At 35.6% G+C, this 27,350-nt stretch overlaps 1 protein-coding gene across 5 annotated transcripts; it reads left to right on the top strand.

The window, feature by feature from the left end:
• The first annotated feature begins 103 nt into the window (after positions 1-103).
• On the top strand, positions 104-27,283 carry LOC139147189 (AP-1 complex subunit gamma-1-like). Of its 5 annotated transcripts, none has more exons than XM_070718129.1 (19): positions 104-692; positions 4,732-4,892; positions 5,883-6,092; positions 6,916-7,040; positions 7,879-8,020; positions 8,446-8,542; positions 10,714-10,790; positions 14,350-14,445; positions 15,028-15,263; positions 15,687-15,800; positions 16,285-16,425; positions 16,928-17,105; positions 17,520-17,609; positions 20,770-20,897; positions 21,561-21,665; positions 22,098-22,233; positions 22,834-23,122; positions 23,756-23,919; positions 24,799-27,283. In XM_070718129.1, exons 2-19 carry the CDS (start codon positions 4,842-4,844, stop codon positions 24,997-24,999), a joined length of 2,580 nt encoding a protein of 859 aa, XP_070574230.1. In that variant the 5' UTR covers positions 104-692; positions 4,732-4,841; the 3' UTR covers positions 25,000-27,283. The 5 variants fall into 5 exon arrangements, with proteins under 5 accessions (XP_070574230.1, XP_070574231.1, XP_070574229.1 ...); XM_070718126.1 differs by having other exon boundaries at positions 548-692; positions 17,520-17,690; XM_070718127.1 differs by having other exon boundaries at positions 595-692; positions 4,857-4,892; positions 17,520-17,690.
• The last annotated feature ends 67 nt before the right edge of the window (positions 27,284-27,350 follow it).

Raw genomic sequence — 27,350 nt, 5'->3', positions numbered from 1 at the left:
AAACCATTCGATCTTACGTTTCCAGTGTAAAACGGTGAAGTGTTTCTCGTTTGTTTATGGTACTTCCGGGTTACAAGTGACACTTGCGTCGCCGGTCTGAACTCATGATGGGTCCAGACATCGATTGACCCTGATTTCCTTCCTTGAAGTGATTAATTGATTGCGCTACGCGTTTAATCGCCTGGAGATGTTGCGCATAGTCTATAGGAAGCAAATAATGTGATTTTTATTTCAACGCTATCATGTTTTAATTTATTGTGTATGTAAACAGAATTTCCGATATCCTATATCAAAAGGTAGGGCTTCACCGGTCTCGGGCAATGGGCATGCATGAGAGAAATTTGTTGAACGTGCTGTACTATGACGTCATGGCTGCCACGAGTTAGACGGTTCACAGCTTCCTTTCTTTTGATGCGCATACAAATATAGTTCCGCTTATTCGTAATATTCGACTTCTGTCGCGCCCAGCTTTTATATTTTAATGTTAAAAATGTTTAATTGATAAAAGTAGTAGCCGTTTGGCCGAAAAGTCTGTATTTTTATGGATTTTTTGTTGACGCGAAAGAATATATTATCGTGGATATAGTTGTAAGTCTCCGGTGTCCGCCATATTGGATACATGCCCTCGGTGTTGTCTCGATTTGAACTAAAATTTGGACATATTATCTCTGATTTTGTTGAAGTCATCAAGGGTAAGCAGTTATTTGTTTTTTCTAGCACCTTTGTTTTATCCTTCATTATTTCTCAATTTGTTAAATATGCTTTGACTTTTCCAGATCGTTCCGTGTTTTCATACCATTTGACTATCGCGAATATATTGTGCCGAACTCAGGTACATACCGTACACTATCAAAAATCGGAGTAAACCTCACCTAATAATTTGTGAATTTTAGTATTTGATTTCGAAGGGTCTATCAACCAGCCGCATTTCTGAAAGTCGCGAACCAATGAAGTGAGATGAAAGCTCATGTGGCAAACCAGGAATGAGCAGGGGCCATCCTTTCCTCGGTTTCGAGGAATGTGCACAACCCAGTCGAGTCACTGTATCCGTGTGTGACTATGGTGGTTAAAACATAACAAATTGATGGCCATGTTTAATGATACTATGACTGGTTTACAGTCAATCGATACCCCACAAACTCACTAAAGCATCATACTTCGCATAGGTATGGTTTAGAACTTCTCATTTTTGTTGATGTTTCAAGAACTATAACCACTGCTGATATGCTGGTGCTCTTTGAAATTGAAGTGCGCCACTCGAGTTTAGGCCATTGCCAGTATGTTCGGTCGTTCGTTGAATGAGGGGCGGACCCACTACCACGGCGTTGTCTAACGCACCCTGCCTCGCTGAATGATGTGTCGACGATTTTTCTTTAACGCGTTTATAGTTTCGATTTGAAGAATTTACTTAACTTCCATCTGTCGTCTGATTTCATGGGCGGACCCTATGCTGAGTGCATCAAGGTGTAGCTCCATGGTGTAACCATGTACCGGCCTCCATGATATTCTCAGCAAACTATATTTAGTACCAACATTGCACAAAGCAATGAAAACCCACATCTACACTTAGTCTCAGCGTCGAAGGGATATGTACAAAGTGCTCTGTGTAGTGCATGATGTTGATAAGTTTAATGAGTTACCATGATCATTCACATGCCAAATTTTGTCATTTCAAAGCTGATCAAAGTCGAGGTATTCCTCAAGCTCCTGTCGACTCCCACACCATCATAATACACAGTTATGTGCCAAATATCTTAGAATTCAAACCTTTGAAAGAAAATGCTAATCTTTACAATGGCTAGCACTATTCTACCCAACCTCTGTAATTTTGCCCTTTCCAGTGAAGCTTTTATGAGTGACAAGGAAGTGATAAATACAGCTGAGTATGGTCAGAATGTCAAAATCTGGTCAGCCTAGCAATTTACAAAGACAAGTAGCATTCATGCTTTCTTTGTGGTCCACTGATAATGTTGAGATAATGTGTTGACTTCAAAAAGCCAAGCCTACATCATGCTTATTCAATATGTACAAAGAAAACAATGAAAAAGTATGTAGAATATTCTTCAAAATAGAGGTGTGATTAATGGTACAGTACATAGAATTTTACACATAAAATATTTGCCACCTTTTGACCTACTTTATAGAAATGCAGTCTTATTATACCGCATTTACAAACATTAACATGGAACACTATGCACCACCATATGTATTTAGATGGACTAGTTGACGGCCTTAGGGAGTAATTTCTGTCATTTTGGTATAAAAGTCAGTAATATTGTTCAATATTTTGCAATACAATTTCAAAACATGCCTTTGGCCCAGTTCCAGACAGATAAAGAGAATAATTTCTAGTATCCATTGGAAATACATAATAAAGTGAGCTGACAAATCATTAACCTTGAATACAAAGAATAAGGTTCAATGAGATTATAATTTACTGATTGCATCGATTGAGATTCGCTTCTTGGTTTACAGTATTTCATGTTGTCTTGATATAGGAAACAACACTGAAAATCTGACATTTATCAGCAACATTCTCACAGAAAGTACATGCAGTGCTCTAGTTTCAGGTAATTTTGTAAGCCGGGTCAGTTTTGTTACTTTGATGAAGTATCACAGTTCGGTCAGAGAAATGTTCCAACTGTTCCATTAAAGACAGCTGGTCAAGGAAAGGCCCTTTGACAAAGCAGTAAAAAATAGTCATTGTCTCCTTTATTAATTGTATGATGTTAATATCTATATATCAAAATATGCCTTGCATTGTTTTAGGAGTGTCTATGATATTATTTGGAGACATGAAAGATGTTCTGACGTGACCACTAAATAGATTTTGATTGCATTCAATGAAAAAGGTAGTGATAAATGACTTAAGGTACAGCTATCCCTATTTACAAAGATACTTTTTGAGGAAGAAAAATTACTCATATCAGCTTTCATACTGCACCTCAATGTTTACTTACAGTTAAACTTATTTAGGAACAAAAACTTGACAATAGAAATACACCTGCATTGTTTAGTATAGTACAGTACACGGAAGTATTCCTTTTCAGTTATTTTAGGGTCAATCTAAAGTTCAAAGGGGAGGATTTTAGACATACCCTGTTACATATACTTCATGAATGACGGGTTGCACAGTCACAGGTGGTTGCTGTCCCATTGTGTGAACATATAGGAAGCAAGTTAGAAAGATGACTTGTACATTCATTTGCTATCCATGGGTAGCCAAGCTTTGAAATGTAAAATATAAAAAATAATATATCTGTACAACACATTTACATGTAAGATGTCCAGGAGTCGTGATTGTATAAATGGTCAGACACTCAACTTTACTACAAGGAGTTATCATTTTAAGGCTCCTGAGTCATTGAGAACCGTATAAATATTGGAAAATGGTACAATTTGATAACATAGATATATCTTGGGATATAGAAGTATTGCACAACAGAAATCATAATAGTACACAGTATTGAATTTGTGTCAATGCAACAATTTCTACAAAAGAATGAATACTTTAACCTCTGCCTTTCAGTGTTGTCATGTAGAGAAACAACTGTCACTTTTGCTCACTACATCAATGATACAATGTAATGCTTTATTTATTTTAATCTAACTCAAAACCAGTTGCAATGGACAGGAAAAGTGGATGTGCTTATTCAAATGTTAATCACCTCGACTTTGTATTTCTATCAATGCATGCAATGAAGCATGTCAGATGAAGTAGACAAAGGTATAGGACAAGGTACAGATTATGAATTAGTAAAGGTACCTAGATTATAGATATTTCCCTTCTGCTGACAATTGATTGAAGTGATAAGATAGGGTTTAGTGTGGTTATACAGTTAATTTATTTTACATCATTCATTTCCATTGATTTATTGCATGCTGTTGAAGTACTGTGTTTCAGGACCCATATTAATCATGTACAAATGGTTAACCATCTTACATTGTGATTGTTTGTGTTTCGTTCACTTCAGTGCAGTTTGATGTGTTGCTAAGTATAGTAACCATACCAATGAACCATATAAGCATATGGTGTTACAAAATATAGCTTAATTGGTACTAATAATGCTACTAAATCCCAACTCCAACAAAATTAGCTTGGAGGGGAATGCAAATGACGTACAAGCTGTATTGACCCTGTATTCCTGCATATAACTTATTGCAAAACCAGTAATCAGTAATCAATTACCAACACTGCTTGCTTTCTTGGTCTTTTTCATACCTATGAAGCACATGTAACTCAGACAAAAAAAATTCAATTTTGAATTCATATGGAAAAAGATAATTTTTTGATAATTTGAAGTCATAGTCATGTAGATTAAGTGGAAATCATAGATGGGAGTCTGTTATCTATTCAGACTGCGATAAGTTCTTGTGTACGGGCTTCAATGGAGACAGGGAATGATAAATTGAAGAGTAAAAGTTTGGCATTTTGTAACATGGCACTTTCCATTTCTTAGTTTGTTTGGTAAGGAATGAAGATAGACATGTTTGTCTTTCATAGTATGTGAAGGGAAGGGCTATATCTATGTATGCTTTGCCTTGGTGTTCTTGTTGATCCATTGTTTGAGTAAAACTTGGTAATAGGTAATCTGTTTGAATGTCTCATCAAATTCCCCTTTCCCCCGTCTTTCCTGCATGTTTTGGTGGAAGTTAAAGCTCCGGGAATTTTTTTTTTTTGGTTGGTCTCACAACTTACTGCATGTCTTTGTTGCATGTGTTCTTTTGCAGCGCTGTACTTGGCTTGCTGCTCCTAGTACTGTACTGTACGTGGAGGTCACAAATCTCTCTACCAGTTATCATTGTTGTGTGTGTGCCGTATGTAACCTAGTATATGAACCATGTCGGTGTTGCAGGCTATAGAAGAGAAAGTTAAGTCAGTTGAGGAGAAGGTAAAGAAGATCTTCCTGATTATCCCTCGTCTTGTACACCTTATTTATGACACTTTTCAAGTACCCTTCTCACTTCCACACTTGAATTAATATCACATGCTTCTAACCTCGTGCGCAATACTCACAAATACCGTGTTACTAACACATCATTTTCCTGAATTCAGTGTCTTTAAAAAAGAGCAGTATCCACAATAACTCATGAACTTTTACAAATTGTCATACATGTATCATCTTTGCTTGTATAATCTGTTGTAACACGTACAGGAGAGAACTTAGTTTCTTCATATATGCTACATTTCAGTATATTCTGTGAATAATTATTAGATAAAGACAGTTCCAAGAATCACAAATATCCTTTTAAAACGGGAATTTAAAATTATCATTAAAGTTTGGAATCACATACAACAGTTGCATGTAAATTTACTAAACTGCATAGATATTTTCACATTCACAACTTACAAACTGTTTTTCATGGTTGGTATACCATCGTTATTGTATCTTTCATATTTTCATCCTTTCATCCTAATGTGTTTTTCTGAACATTTAACTGCCATCATGGTACATCTTTGTGATAAATAGTCCAGTATACATTGTGCTTCATATGCAAAGAAAAATGCATACATTTACATCCATATATCTAATCTTGTGATCATTTCACGATGGCAAACAGTTCCTTCCATATTTGAATTGTTATGACATGCCTATCTTTAAACTGCTATCAACTGTTTCATATATGGACCATAGCCGAATTCCTAAACAACACTTTGGCCACAGTGTTTGATAGTTTCTCATGTGACAGCCTATTCAAATTTGTAGATTTGACATCATGCTGACAAAGAGCAATTACTTTTACTGGTAAATGGTGTACATCTCTAAAAATAAAGAGCCCTTTTTATGTACAAAAACTGTGTGGTGTCATTTGAAAAAAGATTTTTACTTCTTTGCTATGTAGAATGAAAATTGATTGTGATGTACTCTGATTGTTTGTAGCTTTCAAAGATGCCTCCTCCAATCAAATTGAAGGATTTGATTCGGAATATCAGAGCTGCTCGGACACAAGCTGATGAGAGGGCCATAGTTCAGAAAGAATGTGCAAGCATTAGAAATTCTTTCAGAGATGAAGACAACACATACAGATGTCGCAATGTAGCTAAATTGCTTTATATTCACATGCTTGGGTATCCAGCCCATTTTGGTCAGGTAGGTTTGACAACAATACATTGCTATATCAGTCACTTTACATATTTGCATGCATTACCCATATTGCAGAACAAAGAAATGTTTGTTGTAAAATTTATGATAATATGATTTTCCTCAAAATGTGAACTCTGTATATTGTGGTACAAAATATCCCTAGATGTTCTTTATTATAGTGATTTTATGTACAGCTAAGTTTCATGCCTTTCCCAAAACCTTTTGAGAATAGTGTTATTTTGAATTTTTGAATAACAAATCAGAAAGGAATGACTTTCAAATGTGTTATGAAATGGGGTACAAGTCTAGAGCTTGAAGTGACAATATCATTATCTTTTACATTGTTAGGTTGATTCTGATTTTTTCAATATAGTTGGTTATACAGTGGAGATGTAACAGGCAAATACATCTATGTCTTAAAATCTGATATGTACTATAATTTTGTTAACAATGACGGGAGAAGAGTTCGTACAGGCAATGAACTTAGCCTGTTTCAATCACACCATAATGACCAACTTCTGAAGTTAAACACAGATATCCACAGTAAAGTGAAAGATGGCAACTTTATCTCCAAAAAAGTGGGCTATTTAGGAAATTGACGTTGTCTTAGAAAAAAATTAAGTATACTAATCTTGTCAAACAGTCTCTGATCGTAGCATGAGTGAGAGAGTTGGTATGTTCATTTACTTGTTTGAAAGAGAGTAATACAATAAATTTACTTTAATGAGCTGTAAGCAGTGACAAGTGTCCGTGTGAAATATCATCATACACTAACATATTTCCCATTCTACCAAGTCTGACTTTTACGTTTTCATCTTTTGCGGTACAGTTGGAGTGTTTAAAATTGGTAGCACAGCCAAGATTTACAGACAAACGCATTGGTTATTTAGGAACCACATTATTACTGGATGAACGGCAAGATGTTCACCTACTTGTTACCAACTCAATGAAAAAGTAAGTGTTGTAAAATAGCACATAATCTATTCAGTCTTGGTACTTGTTTGTCAAGGAGTTTTACAAGGGGCAACCCAGGATATCAAGAAGTGCTCATGTTGTCTTTACTGACAAAGTAACTAGAGCAAAATACTTGCAAAGGGGTCAAGGGGTTATGTCCATTTAAGGTAGCTCTTGCCATAAAATGAAAGCCTTAAACATTTGCTCAAACTTTCCTCATACAAACTTTCAACTATTCTCTTTCAAAATCAAGAATAAAAATTGGGGTCACCGTGCAAATTTTGGTACTTGAGAAACAAATTACCTAATAGCTACCAATATTTTAAATTCAAAATGGCTGCCATCCCTGTATTATCTGTATGCGAGAAAGTAAAAGTCTTAATTTTCACAAAACTAAACTGGTTAAAACTTTATTTATTCCTTCGGCATAAGAATGGACCCCCATAAGTACTAGGCCAAATGAATATTGTAAAAATGTGAGTCTGAATAATTAACTGTACACAGGACACATTCTACAATTTTTTTGATGTCAGTGTAATCATATGTAATATGACAAGGACAACAAAGCCTATTGCCCATGGCTTAGATTGAAAATTACCTTTTTAATAGAACTGCATACTCATAAGTTATGATTACACAGAGGTGAAAGTAATATGATATCATGGGATTTTAATTGGTGCTGGGAAGACAGCCAGTATAGCTTACATGCACGTTTAGCGTCAGGGATGAAATCTGTCTCATTAGTGTTTGTTTTAGGTATAAGTGAATTCCATATGAAGAGTCTAAACAAATCTAAATTTGAGCTGCAAATTTTTGTTGTATTTTTCTTGATTTTCAGTGATATGAACCATAGTACACAGTATATAGCAGGGTTAGCATTGGGTTGTTTAGGCAGTATATGCTCACAGGAAATGTGCAGAGATCTGGCTGCAGAAATTGAGAAGCTTATGAAACAATCAAATGCATATATCAAGAAAAAGGTAAGCTTCCATATTGTGTTTTTCAGATTTTCATAGCTTTTTGATGAACCTTTATCAATTGTAAGCCAAATTTCCCGCCATAGCAATGTGTAAGCACTAGAAGATGAAATGGTATTTTTTGTAGAAGTACAAGGCAATAAAATTGTAGTACTCTATTGGCCTCATATTGTTATAGCTCCGAACATGGTAGTTGAAAATGATATTACTGTGAATAAGAAACTACAGCAGTGTAAATCTGGTCATGTCTATAATTTTGACTGGAACCATAGACATGCTGCAGAAATTTTATTTATCCCATGTATATTTAGTTAATCGTTAGTTTATTATTTATTTTATATTATGTATATCATTGTATGGAGTACAGTGAGTGTATCATTGTATGGAGTGCAGTGACTCACCTCTAACATTCACCTGTTGTTTTACAGGCAACATTATGTGCATTTAGAATTATCAGAAAAGTACCAGAGCTCATGGAAATTTTTATTCCTGCCACGAGATCCCTTTTGAGTGAAAAGAACCATGGTAAGTTTACAACACCACTACCCAGTGCTTGTACTCCCCAACCAGTATTCCCTCGAAATTTAAGATTTCTGAACATGGAGGTCAGTTTAGCAATTACTTGAAATTTTCATGAGTCACCAACACTCATGAGAAAGAGGCATTCAAAGTGGCTTAGAGAAAAAAACAAACAAATAAACAAACCCACACACATCCTTTAAGAATCCTATAGGAAGGCAATATTATGGAGCAATTCTACACCCCATATTTGAACTGAACATAGTGGGTACTTTCCATTTGCTCAAGTGTAGCTGTCAGGGTTCGTACGCTCCTGGAAAGTCCTGGAAAGTCCTGGAATTTAAAACCACTCCTGGAAAGTCCTGGAAACTCCTGGAAAATCAAAACTTACTCCTGGAAACTCCTGGAAAATCATTAGTTACGATTGCACACGGTCGAGAACAGCCAGAGCGTAAATATGAACGTCAAACAGTATAATTGTCGAACGTCAAAATCGTAAAATGCGAAAAGATGTTTTGCGACTGGTGGCGAGCCCTCCTGAGACAAAATTTGGAGAGCGTAGTAGTGTTTCTTATAATGTCGTAAAGGGGTACCCTTGCACTAGCGTTGGCGAGACCATGTTGCGTATTCCATTATCCACGGTTTTGCATGTACGTACAGTGACATCGAAGTAGGCATGAGTTGCTTGTGGAGGGACCGTGTTGAAATTTAATTGCTTGTTCGGGTCATCAGTCACAGCAATGCCTCCTGGAAAGTGTTTATTCAGCGATCATTGGTTGAAACAGCCCGAGTACATAGGATGGCTGGAGCGGTCACAACATAAATTCGCGGCAAGATGCAAACTTTGTGAAAAGACTTTCGATGTATCGAAAAGCCTAGCCCTGCGTATGATGCTCCGTGTTCCCGCGGCCCGTGGCTCGCCATTCAGCACATTCATGCGAGATATCGCCGGCCCTTGGGCCCTTGACCGTTGCATCGCCAGCAAACTAATGGTTTTGGATGTCATGTGAACAGTTCTTTTTTACAGTCTGTGAGCGGTTGAGTGATTTGGGTAGGCATAGATTTGGCCGAAAGTAGTTAGAAAGTAGTTTTTGTGCGCGGTCCAAATTGGGAACGCATGTCTATGGACCTTAGCAGGACAGTAGTGGGAGGCCCATCGTCCGCTCACACGGCACGTTAGCCAGACGGGAGTCTTCCACTAACTATTGAAGCATCCAGCTGCCCGAACAGCAGGCCTTGGCTAGCGAAGATGTGGGAGGCCATATAACGCCGGGAACCCACTGCATCGTTCGCGGGGCTATGAAAAGCCGTGCTAAAGGAGCAAAACATTGAGCTCTGGTAGGAAAAAAACAGGAGCAAGTAAATAAAAAATTAATTTTTTTGCCCGATCTTCATCAAATGTAAAGTCATCGACTAATTCTAAGCCTTCCCCGAGTTTATCTTTCCCGACACCGCACTCACAACTCGCAAACTGTCTCAGTCCTCAGTTATGTTATTCAAGATGTCGTCACCGTCAAATCCTGTCAACTCGTCATTGACTGCATTTGTCAGCAAAATGATATTTTAAGGGCTGAAGTTTCGTGGACAATGAAAACTTTTGAAAAAATTAGTGTATGATGCTTATTAAAATTGCAAGCTTTATTGTGCAAACACTCCTGGAAAATGGCATTTTTCAACCACAAATACTCCTGGAAAATGGCAAAAAAACTCCTGGAAAGTCCTGGAATTTTGATCTACTTGAAGTGTATGAACCCTGAGCTGTGTCTGGTGTAATATACTCAGTTTGTGACTATTTTAAGCATATGTAATCTAAATGACCCAGAGCATTCTAATTGTAGCTGTTTTGATTGGCGTATTTTATTATAGTTTATGAAGAATTTCATGATACCCTTCTGTTAACTTGTCACCATATCCTTACTTTAATAGTATATGAAATAAACAATTCATAACAAAATGTAATATTTATCATGATTCTAAGAAATGTACTGCATATGATTCATCTATGACACAAAGACCTGTATTAGATGTGTACAAAAACATGGCCATACATATGTGATTGTAATACATCTGGCAGACCAGTGAAATTTCATATTTCATGTTTTGCATGTTGATGGCACATTTAAAATGGCCTATTACATAGTATCTGAAGTCTTCATAATTTCATTTCAATCATGTAGGTGTGCTGCTTACAGCCGTTGTATTGATTACTGAAATGTGTGAGAAAAGTCCAGACACTCTGTCACATTTTAGAAAGGTATGTATATTTTATATATTATGGTAATAATTGACAATACTTGATGTGGGTTAATGTATTAAATGCAGGGAACATTAGGAAATTATTAATGAATTTATCTTTCAATGAATAAAGATAGAAGTGAGTATAATCATTCATTTATTTGTTTATTCTTCCTGATATGTTTTACTATGTTTTATTATATCCAGTCACTTTAAAGGTATACTGTCACCTGTTCCAATTTTGCCACAGTTATCATGGGAAAGAGAAAACCTAACCATCATAGATTTTAAGCGGGGGGCCGCTTTTTAAAAACCGGGCCCTCACATGGGCATTTTGAATACCAAGGAACGCCCCTTTGACCATATAAGGGCATATTTAGATTACAGGTGACTGTATACCTTTAATTACGGTTACATGTTTAGCAACTACACAGGAAGTACCGGGTAGCGAAAGCCTCAGTCTGTTCTGTACCAGTCTAGTTCATACACCAAGGTCATATTTGTCATCTGTGGGATTCATTACCATATCCTGGTTACTAATATTAGATGGTCACCCTATTTCTGTTGCTAGGAAACATCCAAAGGAACGCAACCCTGGATGAAAAAATATTCCATATGCATCTTGTGTTAGATGAAAACAATCAGATGGTGGTTTGAATCATTTAATCCATACGTAGAATTTTAATCTGTGGACATACTGTGATGAATGGGGAAAAAATTTGCATTCTGCTAACTGTGATGAAAGGAAGTCATATTAAATGAGTTTGCTTCTGTTATTGAAATTTCTAATATATAAAGGTCAATTTAATTCAGAGCATAACAATTACTGTAAGAAGTCAACACACATTTACAGATTTGCATAAACAGCACTCAATAAGTCGCACTCATTTTCAGTTTTATTATTTTGTCTTTTCTGTTCCATGTGTATGACTACCTCGATACTTCCTCCTCTGCCCGTATCTGTTGACTGTGTGTACATACACAACCTAATGTTTACAATGGAAAATTGATTTATGTTGACTAACCTTTTAGAATGAGGAGGTATGTGGCTGTTGTTTGATGCATGTTTTAATTTGCCTCCAAATCTGCTGCTTCTCTTTGCTTGTTGGGACTCTGGTGCTGTAACTCTTGCAAAAAATTGACTCTTTAAAGTTTCTCTCAAGTTTGCTCTTTCCATGCAATCAAATTAGTGTTTTTCGCTAAAAAAGTTTTGGCAGTATGTCTTCTAGAAAAATAGCGGACTCTGATAATCAAACACATATTTTTTGTATTTTTTTGTATTTTTCTGATTACAATTATCCAAGGTTGAATTTAGGGTTACATTTATTCTTATGGAAAGGCCTTCAAAAATTATTTTACTTTCTCTGACATACTCTTGTGGATCAGGTCAGGATGATGTAATTAATGTAGACTTGATACAGTTTAGAATGTCAATACTTCAATGGAAGTGTAACAAGTCATGATGTTCTGTAACTCTGAAAGTGCTTATGAAGTTCTACAGCTCTAGGTCTTCTTGTAAATTACTACAGTCGTACACAAAGAAATTACTGTCAACTGACTAACACTGTGACTAGCACTGCATATTTAGAGTTTTAGAAAATTGTTTGCCGTTTGACTCTACGGAGTAACTGCTATTAGCAAACTGTGCAATATCTGGCAAGACTGAAGCCATAGAAGTGAAGATTACATAAGAAGGGGCATTGCATTTACACAGTGGAGTCCACAGGGCACAGCTAGACTAATTGTGTTCAAACTAGCAAAACTAGGCAAAGTACATGTATGACTAGCATTCACGTTGTGTTCTTTGCATCTGAAATACCACTGAAGTGACTTAATCATAAACAATTTTGCTGGTACATGTGTAGCCATTCCGTCTTAGAGCAGGGTGTAGTAATGGGCAGTAAGTCTTTACCATATCTTTCAGTTCATGAGACGGTAACACCAGTCTTTTCATGGTAAACCTACGTGATTGAAACACACTCATTTACAGTAATGTGACGGACGCAGCTGCACCATCACCGACAGACTTACTAGAAATGAATAGCATTATTGTAAAAACCAGTGCATTGAGTGTACTGTAGATCCTTGACAGAGTAGTCAGTAGCTGGATTTATGAAAGCAGATGGAAAATGCACCAATCTGAACAAAAGCTAGATCTGTACTCTGCAGCAGTGAACAGGAATTTGATATTTATGTGTTTTAATAGGGCCGGATCCCTCCCAATATTGATTGGATGGTCTATTCTCTGATGACTTTAGAACTCACTTGCACCTGTGAAGGTTTTGAAATCTTAGACACAGTGCTGTGTTTAATCCACTCCATCTTTTCACAAAGTTATGAACATATTCTTTCCTTGTACATGTCTCATCTTTCCTATCTTATCTCAAGCTGTATTTCATCCATTCAATATTCAAGGCTACTCTTCAAGTCAATCAAAGTCAATCAAACCAGATCATATTTGGCACAATCATGGTCATGCTTGATATTAAATAGTAATTTGATATTTACAATTTTGAATTTGAGTCCTTGTACAAATGTCCATGGCTGTGAAACTGGTACTTCATTATGCTTGAAAAGTTTATATCAGGTAGCACATTCATGTTGATGTTTGGTTGATTCCCCTCCTAGTGGTATGAATTGAATCCAAGATCATCAACACACTTGTAGAGGAACTGGCAAACTGTAATAACCACCTCTTGCAACTCTGATCTTGGCTACTGCTACATGTGGCTACATGTAGATTCTTGCTTGTCGATACACGTATAGTGTGCATGCATATGTCATATGTATTATTACTTGGGATAACTTTGTCAAAGTTTCTGCAAAACCTGTAAGGTAGTTAGTAAGCTAAATAAAGTAGGTGTTAATTTAATGCATTGATAATGATAATGGTGTACATGCTATAATCTATTCTATACACTTTAACAGATCTTATACAAATCATCTGGACCGCTTATGAAGAAGTTGATACCCAGTCACTGTCAGAAACAATATTAGAGTTCATATAATCAAGAATGTACATGTACTTGATTCAAAACTAATTTTTACAAAGGATTATGCAGATGTCTATAAATTATGAGTGACTGTTCAGAACTTGCTATCATCATGTAGTAGGGAATGCAGTTTCCATTCCAAAACAGTTCACCAAGGAACAAGTGTAAAATATACAAATTCTCAACATAACTTTTAAACAGGCTCAGTAAATTCCAAGCCACTGTCTGGATTAGTTGTATACTGTCTGTTTGATAAATCTGACCTCTTTTCCACATAGCTTGATAAGCTCTTTTCAGCTCTCGACTGAGGTTCCAGCATTTATAATATTATCAGTATAAAACTCATTGAAACTCCACTGTCATTTACAATGTATGCCTACAGTCAACAAAAATTCTCCATTTTCTGTTTTGTCTTGTTTTTAATTACTATGTTCCATCATTGATATAATGCCTTGAAATCCTACAAAACTGCCAGTGTTGTTTTGGTATTTTAAACAACTCCAGGGCCTTGGTTTTGTTTAAACCAGTTCTCGTCCTCATTCTAACATTGTTGGCACTAATTGTTCTGTTTAATTGTCATTTCAGTTGGTTCCCAATTTGGTCAGGATATTGAAGAATCTTATCATGTCAGGCTATTCACCAGAGCATGATGTCTCTGGAGTCAGTGATCCATTTCTACAAGTAAGTATGTTGATATTTCACAGCTGTATTTGGTACGCAGTTATAAACCATTATAATAAGAAATGAGTTCCATATGTTACATTGATATGGCAAGAATATTTTTCATATCTGCTGGAGAAGTTAAAAATAGATGTCTGCGTCAAGATGTTGTAGCCTTATCTATGATTTGAGAAGTTTCAATCTTTGTTTCAATGTAAAGAACATGAGCTGAGGAATCTGGAAGTTGATCTAGATTACAAAAGTACTGAAAAAAGTTGAAGACCATAGGGACAGGTAGTCAGCCAACTCTTTGCAGACACTTGGAAAAACAAAGTTGCCATGTGAACCTATGTCTAAGTATTCAGTTTTGAAAGTGTTCAAACTTACCAACTGTGCTCACACTTTGCCTTAACTCTGTAGTCACTGTCATCTTGATGACCTTGTATGGTATTTTAAGTAGTGGATGTCACTTATTTAAAATCTTCAGGGTAGTGTAACAAGTCCTGTCTTTTGCCAAAAGGCACAAATGGATAACTTACCATTGAGATACATTTACATAAACACACAAATCATATGTAATTTTCATTTATTTATTTATTTAAGGTGAAAATCTTGAAATTGTTGAGAATTTTAGGCAAATATGACGCAGATGCCAGTGAAGCCATGAATGATATCTTGGCACAAGTTGCAACGAATACTGAAACCAGTAAAAACGTGGGCAATGCCATCTTGTATGAGACTGTATTAGCCATTATGGACATCAAGTCAGAAAGTGGTCTCCGAGTGTTAGCTATTAACATATTGGGAAGATTCTTACTTAATAATGATAAAAATATCAGGTAAGTTGAAATCAAATGACTAGTAATTATGACCAAAATTAAGACTCAAGTTTACATATTCATTGCCACATTTAAGTCACCATTCTCAAATTTGACTTGACATCTCTGAACTCATGTACTTGTTCCAGCAGTTTATATTTTCTTCTAAGAAATGCCTTTCAAAGGTGGTTTAGTACCCATTCTTGTGCTATTAGTTCACCAGATATGGCAGACAAGCTGTTTTCTCAATTATATACACCAGATCATCAATATTCTTCAACCACTACGTTCCATGCAACTCTTAGAAAGTTTTTAAAGTGTGACACAAGGCTTTACATAAAACCCTGGAAGCACATATCAAGAAATACTCTGAATTTATCAACGTAGATGGATTAGTTGATTCAGTAGAATTCGGTATCAATCTGAACTTGTCATCTTTTTCAGATACGTTGCTTTGAATACGTTGTTAAAAACTGTGAGTGCTGACATGAATGCTGTTCAGAGGCATCGGAGCACGATAGTAGATTGTTTAAAAGACCCTGATGTGTCTATCAGGAGGTATGTAGTCATTTCTGCTCGTACGCATTGAGTGCAAAGCCAATCAAATAAAGTCACTATCACAGAATTCTATAAGTAAACCAGCAGATGGCATGCACCATAAGATTGATAAATCTGATGTGCTATTTTAGATCACAAGATACAATGACTGATGGCTGGGATTTAAATTTAATTTGTTCTGTGAAGACAAATGTGAGCATATCAATGTGCTAGGGAACTTTACTCAAACCGTTCTGAAGATATAAACAATTAGAGATGCCATGCTTCCTTCCCGTAGAAAAATGCAACCATATTGCTATTATTGCTTATTCATAATTTTACAGTGTCTCCTGATTTGTACACTGAACACTCATTTAGATCAGTAATAAATTAGCCTAACAGTGGTAAATATGTAACATTTCTTTGACATACAGTACATTCTACATCAAGACTGTGTCAAAAGTACAGCTATATTCACATATATTCCCTATGGTTTTGTCTACAGACGGGCAGTTGAGTTGTGTTTTGCCCTTATCAATGCAAATAATGTACGTGGGATGGTGAAAGAGTTAGTTTTCTTCTTAGAAAAGGCAGACCCGGAGTTCAAGTCTCATGTTAGTTCAAATATCTTCCATGCGTGTGAAAAGTAAGTTATCTTATATTACTCACGAACAATGTCACAGTCAACAATGATTAAATTGAGTAACTTCCATTCATTTCATACAGTCTCTGCAAAACCAGAAAAATGACTGATATTTTATTTGATTGCTTATAGCATTTTATCAAACTTAAATAATGCAGCGATATTGCTGTGTATCATATGTATTCACAAGCATGACGGCTCAACTCGTGCACCTCAAGTGTAGCTTTTACCTATGATTTCGATAATATTTGTCTATGTATAGTCAAATCAATAAAATTCTAGACATGAAGCCATATACTGAGATTTTAGCACCATTTCTGTAACACATAAAGTGCCTCTCATTTGGTTTTACCATTTCCACTGTTGTGTAAGAGTTGTGTTTTCATAGCTGTTTAAATGGTTAATAAAAACATAAGTGGGTTTCCAAAACCAGCTGCAACTGTTTAAAATAGTTCATCTGTACAGAAAGAAAACCAGCTAAACATTCATTATGTTTCTATTACAGATATGCTCCAAATAAGAGATGGCACATAGACACAATGATGAAAGTGTTGACGACGGCAGGCAACCATGTTTTAGATGACACAGTATCTAGTTTAATTCAAATGATATCAGACACTAGTTCATTACATGGTTATACATCACAGCAGTTATTCAAAGCCATTCAAGAAGATAATACACAGGTAAACAGATGTAGAATCACACAAATACTAAGTATATTCAGTACACTGATCAAAATTCACTTTCAACATTAGCACATGTCATTACTTTTCTCATTCAATATTAGTCATTTTGAATTTGAATTAGAGACAAGCAACTATTTTGAATTAGAAGTGTGCAATTGTTTGATGAGAATCAAGTAGTGTACGTCACCATGCTTTCACTTTCGATGCCAAACTATTTTACCCTATAGACATACATTGTGTTATTGTCTTTGGGGTTTTCATATCTGATCAATAATGGTCCTCCAAGCATAATGATAATAATTTATATTTATATGTCAAGACGAGTGAGAAAGTAGCATTTCGTTATTCAAGAAAACACTAAGTCAAGATATGTGAATACAAATAAATTCCCATACATTTTCTCCATAACAGCAACCACTTGTCCAAGTAGCAGCATGGTGCATAGGTGAATATGGAGACTTACTAATGGCGGGTCAGACGGAGGAGGCAGAGCCCATCCAGGTATGTACCTACTACAAGACAGAATTAAACATAGAAGATCTTGCCAAAGAGCATGCTACTGCAGGACAGACGTTATTTCAGGTTTGTAACTCAGTACATCTGTCCCTCCTGACGTTAGCTGCAGTTTGGGCTTTCTCTTGGCTGTCTTGAGTCTGTCTGTCTTGGCTGCTACATTCAAGATCATTGGCTGTTTAAGTCTGCCTGATGGATCCCCCAATATATGAGTTGTCAGTGTGAGTTTTGTGGCTCTTACACATCCATGTTTCTTTTGGACGTATTAGGGACTCTCCACATACAGTAGAATTAAGTCTATTAAGTGAGTACGACTCATCTTCTACAGTCTTACATTCAACTCAAAAGCCAGAAACAATACCATTCGTATTATATTTGTCAGGTGACCTTTGGGTCAGGGGGTCACATCAGATGACCGTTGGGTCAGGGGTCAATAATGAGAAATCAAGGATAGGAGAATACAAAAGATGCTCGGAATGATTCATGAAGTTTGACATTTTCATGAAGTGCTTGCCTTGATGCATTATCAACTGATACATAATCTATGGAAATCAATCAATCTATGAAATAGTTTGAGTAATGCTTTGAAAGAGGTGATAAAGATAACCAAAATAATTGTACCGCATGATGTAGAAGTGGAAGAAGTTTTAGTGTCACAAGCAGCAAATGACTGATTAGACTGAACAATTAGGCAGCATTGAGGTTTCACTGAGTGGATTTATCATAGTGATCAGTATCAGAAGATACACCAGTATGTTTAAAATAGAACGCCAGCATTTGTTCAGAAACAATATATTAGTTTCACATATATAGTAACAGAAATTTTTGAAATAGTGTATTTCTCCCTTCAAATTCATCATATGTAAGGGTCTCTCCTACCTGTCATAGACTGTCAATGCATGTACCTATTGTTACAACTAGTGGGGCAGTTCTTGAAAGTATATTGGCAGAGATGTATTGAACTCGCCATAGCAATATGTTTTAGTTGTTTCAATAGAGTAAACACATGGAAAGGGTAGATAAGGGTAGATGAAATTAGTAGTATGTAAAAATGTAAGCAACCGTTTTAGTGCAGACTGCTTTTTTTCAATGCATGGACGTCATACCTCTGCAGACTTTTCCCCTTAAATAGCTGTTTACAGGTTAAACTTGCAAAGCCAGGCATGACTTTATATTGAATTGCAAGATTTACAAATGTTACAGTTTAACAGATCAAGATGGCTTCTTATTCTGCTCTTTGCTCTGCGGATCAACATTTTTGTTCGGCTGTTGGAGGGTATACACTGCTTACCACAGCTCTTCTTACCAGCTTTGTGCTTCACATAGTCTGCAATTTACTTCTACATTTTAATCTAAAGACAAATCTGGTGATGCTATTCATTTCCATATAACCATACCATTATTAAATTCCATTATGAATAAAACAGGTAAAGAGAGATAACCTTCTAAGGTCTATGCAAAAATTATATAGCTAACTCTTCTCAAACAATCATTGTGTGTCGTATTGTGAACATGACCAGTCAGAAAAGATGGTTTGTATAGAAATGAGGCATCAGTGGAATAAACAAGATGCATTTGCTTAAACAGCAACAATTGGCAATTGAAATAACCATGGATTTGTCACAGTGTGCATCGTTGTCTGTAATTTTATGGTGTGTGGTTAAGGTTTCTAATGTCTAACCCAGTAGTTACCTCACATACGAAACTTTGATCACATCGCCAAAACAGTACTGATGTATGGTATGCCTGTAATATAGATGTATATGAGATTAATTCTTGACATTTACAGACCTAGGCCAAATATAATATTGATGTACAGCTGCAAGTCTACTAAACATTCTTACAAATACTTAATATTGATAAGGTATTTGAAAGTGTTAGTGTGGACTAGCAATGACTAGATTGCTGCGCACAGCCCTAAGAGCTTACAAGACAGTTCCAAATCACATGTACGGAAATAAGATTAGCTGGACAAAACTTTTACACACAAAGTTATTCTTGTGTCTTTGAAGGCATTGTAATTATAGGATGCAAAACACGATATAAGACAAATATCAGTACAAGGAATTCCAATGTATGCTGTTCATTATATGAATCAAAGTACAGTCAATCCTTGCCTTCAAAAACAGGTGATATCCAAATTTAGTATCAAGCTTGCTATAGAAAGTGTAATGAATTTCATGGACTACTGCACCCTTAGAAAAATCACATAATCTTACCTCTTCAAGTATGCCTTTGTAGCTTCTTGCTCTGATGCAATGATATTGCATTATGATGTATTGGGGCAATTAAGGTTGTTAATTGGAAATACAGTCATCTGGGCACTTCAAAGGGATCAGGTGAAAATTCTTGTCATTTCTGCACTGAAAATCAGTGATGACATATTACTTTTAATACTTTACATGAGTAAGTTAAGACATTCTGGTTAATAGAGTGAAAAGATGATAAAAGGTTGTAGTGAAAACACCATTAAGTATGTACAAGAACATATTAAGTGCAATGTACTGCCGTTTCAGTATGGAGCATGATACATGATGCTAATGTCTAGGTACAAATTTATTATAACGGTATTGCTCACTATATATGTTGTGTTCATGACTTAGGCATCAGATGGAGTGTTTTGGCAATTTTCATGCACAATCACAACATTCATACTATTTTCAACATTATTATGGAGTATAATCACATCTGAGAGCCAGGGAAAGCATATATAGAGTGTGGGACAAATCTTGGCGATTGTCTAGTGGGTACCTCGAAACAGTCCTTCATGAATGCACCACTATATTTGCAAAATGCTCAATGCTGGAGGTATCTTGAAACAGACATTTATTACTGAATTGGTATACTTTACAACATATCTTGTATACATGCAAAATTTTGTAATTGTAATGTCAAATTTTAAACAAATGATGATATTTTTATCCCAAGGCAAAAGTACATCATAATTCAGTGCACTTGTTTGTTGTTAGTTAAGTATGCAAATTTGCAAGTAACATGACATGTATGACCAAATTGCCTGTGTAATGTAGTTCTGCCATAGCATTGCATGTGTGTTGTGTACTAACTGCATCAATTTCTCTTCTTTTTTTCTTTTTTTCGCTGCCCTTTTTGTTGGCCCCTGGTTTTGGATTCCTCGTCTTGAACACAGGTAACAGAGGATGCAGTGGTTGAAGTTCTTGAAAAGATTATACAGTCCACAACAGCTACACAAGTAACAAAGGAATACGTCCTCACAGCACTCATGAAACTTAGTACAAGATTTACAGTGACAGTTGAGTAAGTACAGCATTCTTACTTACACTATTTTACACTTCTGAAAAAGCCATACAGGTATGTGATGATAACCAAATGAATTTCAAAGAATGAGAGCAGCGTTATGATGACCAAAAATAAATATTGGACTCCCCTTGAATAAATGGAAGGCATATCTGATGACTAGTGGGCCAAATCTTTGTAGTTGATCTAAGGTACTTGTCCAAGGTGACTTTAACCCTTTTCCTGCCAAACAGTATTATTTGGCCATCTGCCAAATCAGTAAAAAGCAGTATTGAACCAAAACCTAGCGTATTATCACCTACTTGGCTTGGTATGGTGTAGCAGCTTTAGTCTGTAGAAATCGTGTGTTTTCAGGGGTCTTCAAATTTCATTTTTTGTGTTAAAATGGATCATATGGGACATGTTGTGTTTCGCTAGTTTTCACCAACTCGACCTGATGGTGAAAAAGAAACTGCAGAATAAGTGTTGATGGTGAATAAATACAAACATATCCCTGTGATAATTTTGATATGTAAGACAGCTTAGTCCAATTTGCTATCACTGAAATTCATCACTATCACTGAAGATGAATTCAAAAGGGAAAAAATGTAACAACTTAATGTTTCTTACTTGAAAGTACATCTTATCATATGTAACACCAGTGTTCTCATTTCTTTGGCACAGTTATATAAAGAAAGTAATTTCTGCCTATGGTCCTAGTCTTGACATGGAGCTTCAGCAGAGATCTGTGGAATATTTAACATTATTTAGAAGTTATGACCATATGAGGTGAGTCCAACTGGCAAGATACATACAAATGTTATTCAAAACTCCGTGATTTTGTATGAAAGTGACACTCTTACTTTTATTAGCTCTTCCAAAAGTGTGTAACTTCTCACTATCTCTGAAAGTGAATTCAAAGTTGCTATAAGATTTGTGTAATTTAAGATTTTCACTATGCTATACTCTAAGAGCTTTGTTCCCTGTATAATTTATCAAACTGTTTTTGTCGTGTGCCATTTTCATAAATAAATTTTTGCCTTGTGTATGTTTGCTACCCTTTATGTAATCACGCTGATTTGCACCAGAATAAAGTAATTTTCTGCCAGGAAAACAATCTACCCAGATATCCTAGAACTTTCAGCAATATAATAACATAGTATCCTGTTACAAAATTAACCACTGTACGTAAATTTTTCAATTGCTAATGTTGCTTTACAGGGCAGGGTTATTGGAAAGGATGCCACCCATGGAAAACAAAGGTATTAACAATTCTGAAACGAAGAACAACAGTGAAAGGACGGACTTAGTGAAAACTAATGACAAGCCAGTTGTTAATCTACCTACTCAGCCAGAGGTAATATCTTCATAAGTAATCATACAGGACATTGAACATTCACTTTGAACATCCATGCACAGATTTTAGAAAAATGCTTTATCCAGTGCAGTGCCAAATGTAAAAATTACCCATACCCATCTCCAAGTCATAGTAAAATTTAATAAATGCTGATCTCTGTTTTTGTTGAAGTAGTATGGAAAATGTGGCTAATATGTAAAATTACAAATATCAGGATTATTTTCTCCCTGTAACACAGTGTTGCAAGAAGTTAATAACTTCCCACAAGATTGGAGTATGCTCAGTTCGAGTTTTGGGCAGTACAAATTGCACTGTAGCAAATACTTTTGTTCCTCAGAATGTTTGCTGTGAAATCACAATATTTATCAAAATCATGAAATTGAAATATTTATTGAAACATTTATTGTATGACATGTTTTCTCATTACCATTGTAAAACTTTGTACATGAAAGTTTGAAATAAAAGGCAGATTATTTTTATCAGTGATGTAACAGATAGCCATATCATATTTCGTAAGTGCATATATTTAGGTGTGCATACGTTTGCTGGATTGATTGATTTATTTATTTATTTATTTATTTATTTATTTATTTATGACAGAGTAATGGATTGTTGGATTTACTGGGAGACACACAAACAGTAACGCCAGCCATAATTCAAGAACCACAAAAACCACAAAAAGACAGTGCCGATTTGTTGGACTTACTAGGAGACTTAGATTTCACTAGTTCCAATGAAATGAATCCTCAGCCAAGTTTACAACAGACACAGCAACCAATTAGTAATAATATACTTGGTAATGTCATGGATAATGTTCAGCCTCTGCAACCAATGACACAACCTCAACAAACACCTAATTTCCTTGGTGCACCTCTAGATAATGTCACAAGTAAGTTATAACCAACTTTGTCATCATTTTCTTCTTTGTGTAGGATTTTTGTATTCATGTTTTGTGATAGTGTTCAGTAAAATGATTGATTAAATCAAAGTGGTTTTTTTGCATACATAATGATAGTATAATGGGAGTTGTTTGTGATGTGAAAGTATTTGTTTCCAAGATCTGATACCAAACACTCTCAGAAACTTTGAGAAAGATCACAAGGGACATAGTTATTGCTTCACTTCTGCAATGGATGGACCTTACACATGATTCATCTATGGGCTTTTTGACACTCAGTTTTACCAAAATGTAGGTTACATGATAGCCTTTGAAATAACTTGCTTTTACTGTAACATGTAAGAGTAGTAATAATGTTGCTATGCCTTTCAAGTGCACACTTGTAGCGAAAATCATCTTTTTATCCTTTGCTTGTGGCAGCAGTTGTTTTCAAACATGCTCAAATTACCCTTTTCAGTCATTTAGAACACTCAGGTCTGAGACTGGTACCAGAAATTTCACCATTATTCCAGTTTTATCCTCAGCAAGTTCTAACTCACTGGATTTTATTTTTTATAGATGACACTTTTGACAGGTGTCCCCATAGAAATATTGACAACATTTTTCTGTATGATTGCATTTCAGATAACAAAATTCCTTCTTTAGTTGCCTTTGAAAAAGCAGGACTCAAAATAGACTTTAATTTTGAAAAGGATAGCAACCCAGCTGTAACTAATATCATGCTCACAGCAACCAACTCAACGATGTTTCCAATGACAGAGTTTGTTTTCCAAGCTGCTGTCCCCAAGGTAAGCTAACTCCAAAGGGATAACAAATGTGAACTTCCAAATTGTTGATGGTTGAGGTAGAATGCAGGGATGGATTGTCAGACTACTTTTACGATTCTTTTCTGATTTGCTCCTTGTAGGGGTTTATTTTGACACTTTGAGTGGGACAATTTTCACAATCCTAGTTGTCCGAAAATAAAAAAAATTGAAAAAAATTGTATTTTCTCCATTGAGTGAACACGGTAGGAATTTTGAATTTCAAATGTCAGTAAATAATAGGTAATTTGTTTCTTTAGTATCAAACTTTGCTCAGTGACCCCTGATTTTTATTCTTGATCGGTAAGAGAATGGTAGTATATTGAGGAAAATTTGAACAAAAGTTGAAGACTTTTACTTTCTAGGCGCATACTACCTTAAATTGCTTATCAATTAAGTGACAGTTCATATTGTATTTATAACCATGATAGTATACATCTCGGACAGTCTTTTGAAAATTCACCAGTTCTTTATTTGTCTTTGAAAACTAGCGTAGTCTCAACATAAATCAGTCTCTTGATGTGGAATTTGTAGTATTCTTTTAAGACATTTCCAAAGTGGACAAATGTTCAACAATATTCATCTTACCCATAAAAACCTTGTTGAGTCCAGGAAAGGATAGCTTACATCTTTCTGTTTGCAGGAATTATCCTAAATTGTCAACTACTGCAAAACCGATCATTCAGCTCAAGCAATGGAGCAAAGTGTGTATGTCATGTTTGTTTGTGTCATTTCTTGGCAAATTTTTAATTTGTTCCTTCTCCAAAAAACGACAGGTCAGTGAGAGTCAGTGATATTCTGCCTAACTTGACATTGAAAGAAATATTTCAATTTGTGACGGATTTCTTTATTTTGGCCTTACAGAGTTTTCAACTGCAGCTACAGTCACCATCTGGTAACGTAGTACCTCCCAACAACTCTGCTGCAGTAACACAAGTGATTAAAATTGCAAACCCTCAAAAACAGCCGTTGCGAATGAGGATAAAGCTGGCCTACAATTGGAACGGAATGGATGTCAATGAACAAGGAGAAGTTAGTAATTTTCCAGCGGCTGTAAACCAATAGTTGAACTTGACTCTGTAGTACTGTAGTTAGTTTCATGGCTGTGATTGGGTAACACAAACTCTTCTGCTCAGAATGTGTAAATGGTTGATGGCTTTGTTCGGTTTAGCTGCTATGAAACTGGCATTAGTCTGTGGAGTATTTTGTTCACTTTGTGAGACCAAAGTGGTGTCCTCCAAAGTTGTGCAACCTGTGATATGAAAAGTGAGGGAGGGTTACAATCATGCCAGTCCAGACTTTTGAAAAAAAAACATGAACAATGAACAGTATTTGATGTAGTCACCAGTGTGGCTGACTTTCAAAACTGTGAACAACTATGTTTTGTAGTCTGTGATTGGTAAAGTAAAGCGTATGATGTCACTGATGGGACTTTCAAATTCTCAACTGTAAATTCAAACATTTTTCAATGTTGAGCTTCATCACAATTTGGTTGTGTTAATTAAAAAGTTAACACAACAGAAGCAAAGCTATTATTTTTGTTTTGTAGCATTTATTTTTTGGGAGTGCAACATAAATATATGATCAGGATGTATTCTTAGGGGTGGGAGTTCACATTTTGGCTTGCACTGTAGCTTTCCAGCTGCAACTTACCAGGGGCTGTGATCAACAAACAAGTTTTCTTTAAGGCACTTTCATAAACAGTCTGTGAACAAAATCTGTACATGAGTGTTTGTGTTAAAATCCAAATGAACTGTTGAGGTTTAATCTAATGGAGTATTCAGGGCTGTTATTTTCTTAGGAAAACTACAACCATTAAAAAATAAAGCCATCAAAATGGAAGCACTGAGTGAAATCTGTCAAATGTATGTGTATGTAGGAAAAACTAGAGTTCTGGGAATAGATCAATGTGATACTAGTCTCATTTTCGACCTATCTGTCTTTTTTTTGTCATGTATTGTAAATAGAACTTAAATGTGAATTTCTTTTTCAGCATTTCTTGTGATTTGACCAAATTAAAGTGAGCCATCCGTATTCAGGGCTTGCCAATAAATTTTCATGGAGATTACATTGATTATATTATATTCTGGGAGGGAAAGGAATGCAAGAGAATAAACTAGATTGAGAAGAACATCCTTACGCAAATCCACATTCTTCTCATTGTGTACCAGAGATAGGATGACATAGGTGCAAAAATGGTGACAAATTATCAGATGATAGAGAAATGATAGCTGTGTCTGCGAAGATTAATTGTGGCTCAAATGATAAAACAGAAAATTGCAGTGCTCAGATAGAGCTTGAAACTGCCTCTGTACTGGTGTGGAGCTATAGTATCCTGTACTTCTGAGTATCCCAGTTGGTTAGCATTTGAAACACAGTGTAATTTATGAGAACTGCTAACAACACAAGTGCTTATCAGGTTAAACACAAACTTGTACACTTGCATCTTGTAAACTTAGACACAAGAGATATCCTGTATAATAAATACTTTGATTCAATTGAGAAAGTCTTTGCACTTGTTTTCAGATTTTAGTTTAATATATGTTTGTTTTATTTTGCTGTTTTGTTTAAATTTCATTCAGCTTGTCATGTGTATCTGCCTGCAGACAATTCTATTTATCAGTCAATGCTAAATTGAAACTTCAAGTAAATTGCTGTACATAAGAATCACTTCTTTGGTTTAATGGTAAAATTTGAGGACTTTCCACACATGTGACCAAACACATGCAGAAAAATAAACACATGGAAAGAGACACTGTGTGAATATATAGGCATATTATGATACATTTTTGCATATTCTTAGCACAATATGCTAGGAAACTGCACCAACAGTAAACATGATGTGCAGTTCCAGGTAAAGTGTACCAGTCTTTTCCTAACAAAATTACAGGCTTTTACACAGTATGGTCAGTTATGCCAGGAGTTTGTGAGCTCAAAAACTACTGTAATGTAGTTTGCTAAAGTGTGGACAAAAATATTGAACTGTACATGTGATGCCAGGGCCAAAGTATGTGACAGAATCGACGTTCCATTGTGATGTCAAATTTGTAGCAATTAGAAACGGGGCGTCGTATGATGTAATGCTAAAGGATGAGTTGTTTGCTCATATTATACAGAAATTTTTTTGAGAGAAAAATATTTAAACCATATCATTGCTTCAAATCGGAAAGACAGAAATTAAACTGCCTGATGTCAGAGTGAAAGATTTGAAGCCATGTTTTTTTCATAAACATCTCATTAGAGGATACACCCAATAACTGAATGAGAATCTAAAGAAATATTGTGAACACTTTGAAGGAAAGTGGTCTGTAATAAAAGTATAAGCCAATAAAAGTGTCATTTTCTGTAATATGTGCTTATGTGTTGATGTTTGTAAGTTGGAGTGTGACTTTAGCAAGTCTTGATGGCTTGATTAA

Source organism: Ptychodera flava, chromosome 13 (genome assembly GCF_041260155.1).
Source record: "Ptychodera flava strain L36383 chromosome 13, AS_Pfla_20210202, whole genome shotgun sequence".
NCBI lineage: Eukaryota > Metazoa > Hemichordata > Enteropneusta > Ptychoderidae > Ptychodera > Ptychodera flava.
The sequence above is the reverse complement of the archived record's forward strand: the minus strand, read 5'-3'. Positions and strand labels throughout refer to the sequence as shown.

Coding starts and splice junctions, on each gene's coding strand:
- LOC139147189 (XM_070718126.1), top strand. CDS start 4,842: ATGTCGGTGTTGCAGGCTATAGAAGAGAAAGTTAAGTCAGTTGAGGAG. Junction 8,543..10,713: donor TTTGAGTGAAAAGAACCATG/GTAAGTTTACAA, acceptor TCAATCATGTAG/GTGTGCTGCTTACAGCCGTT. Junction 15,801..16,284: donor CCTGATGTGTCTATCAGGAG/GTATGTAGTCAT, acceptor TTTTGTCTACAG/ACGGGCAGTTGAGTTGTGTT.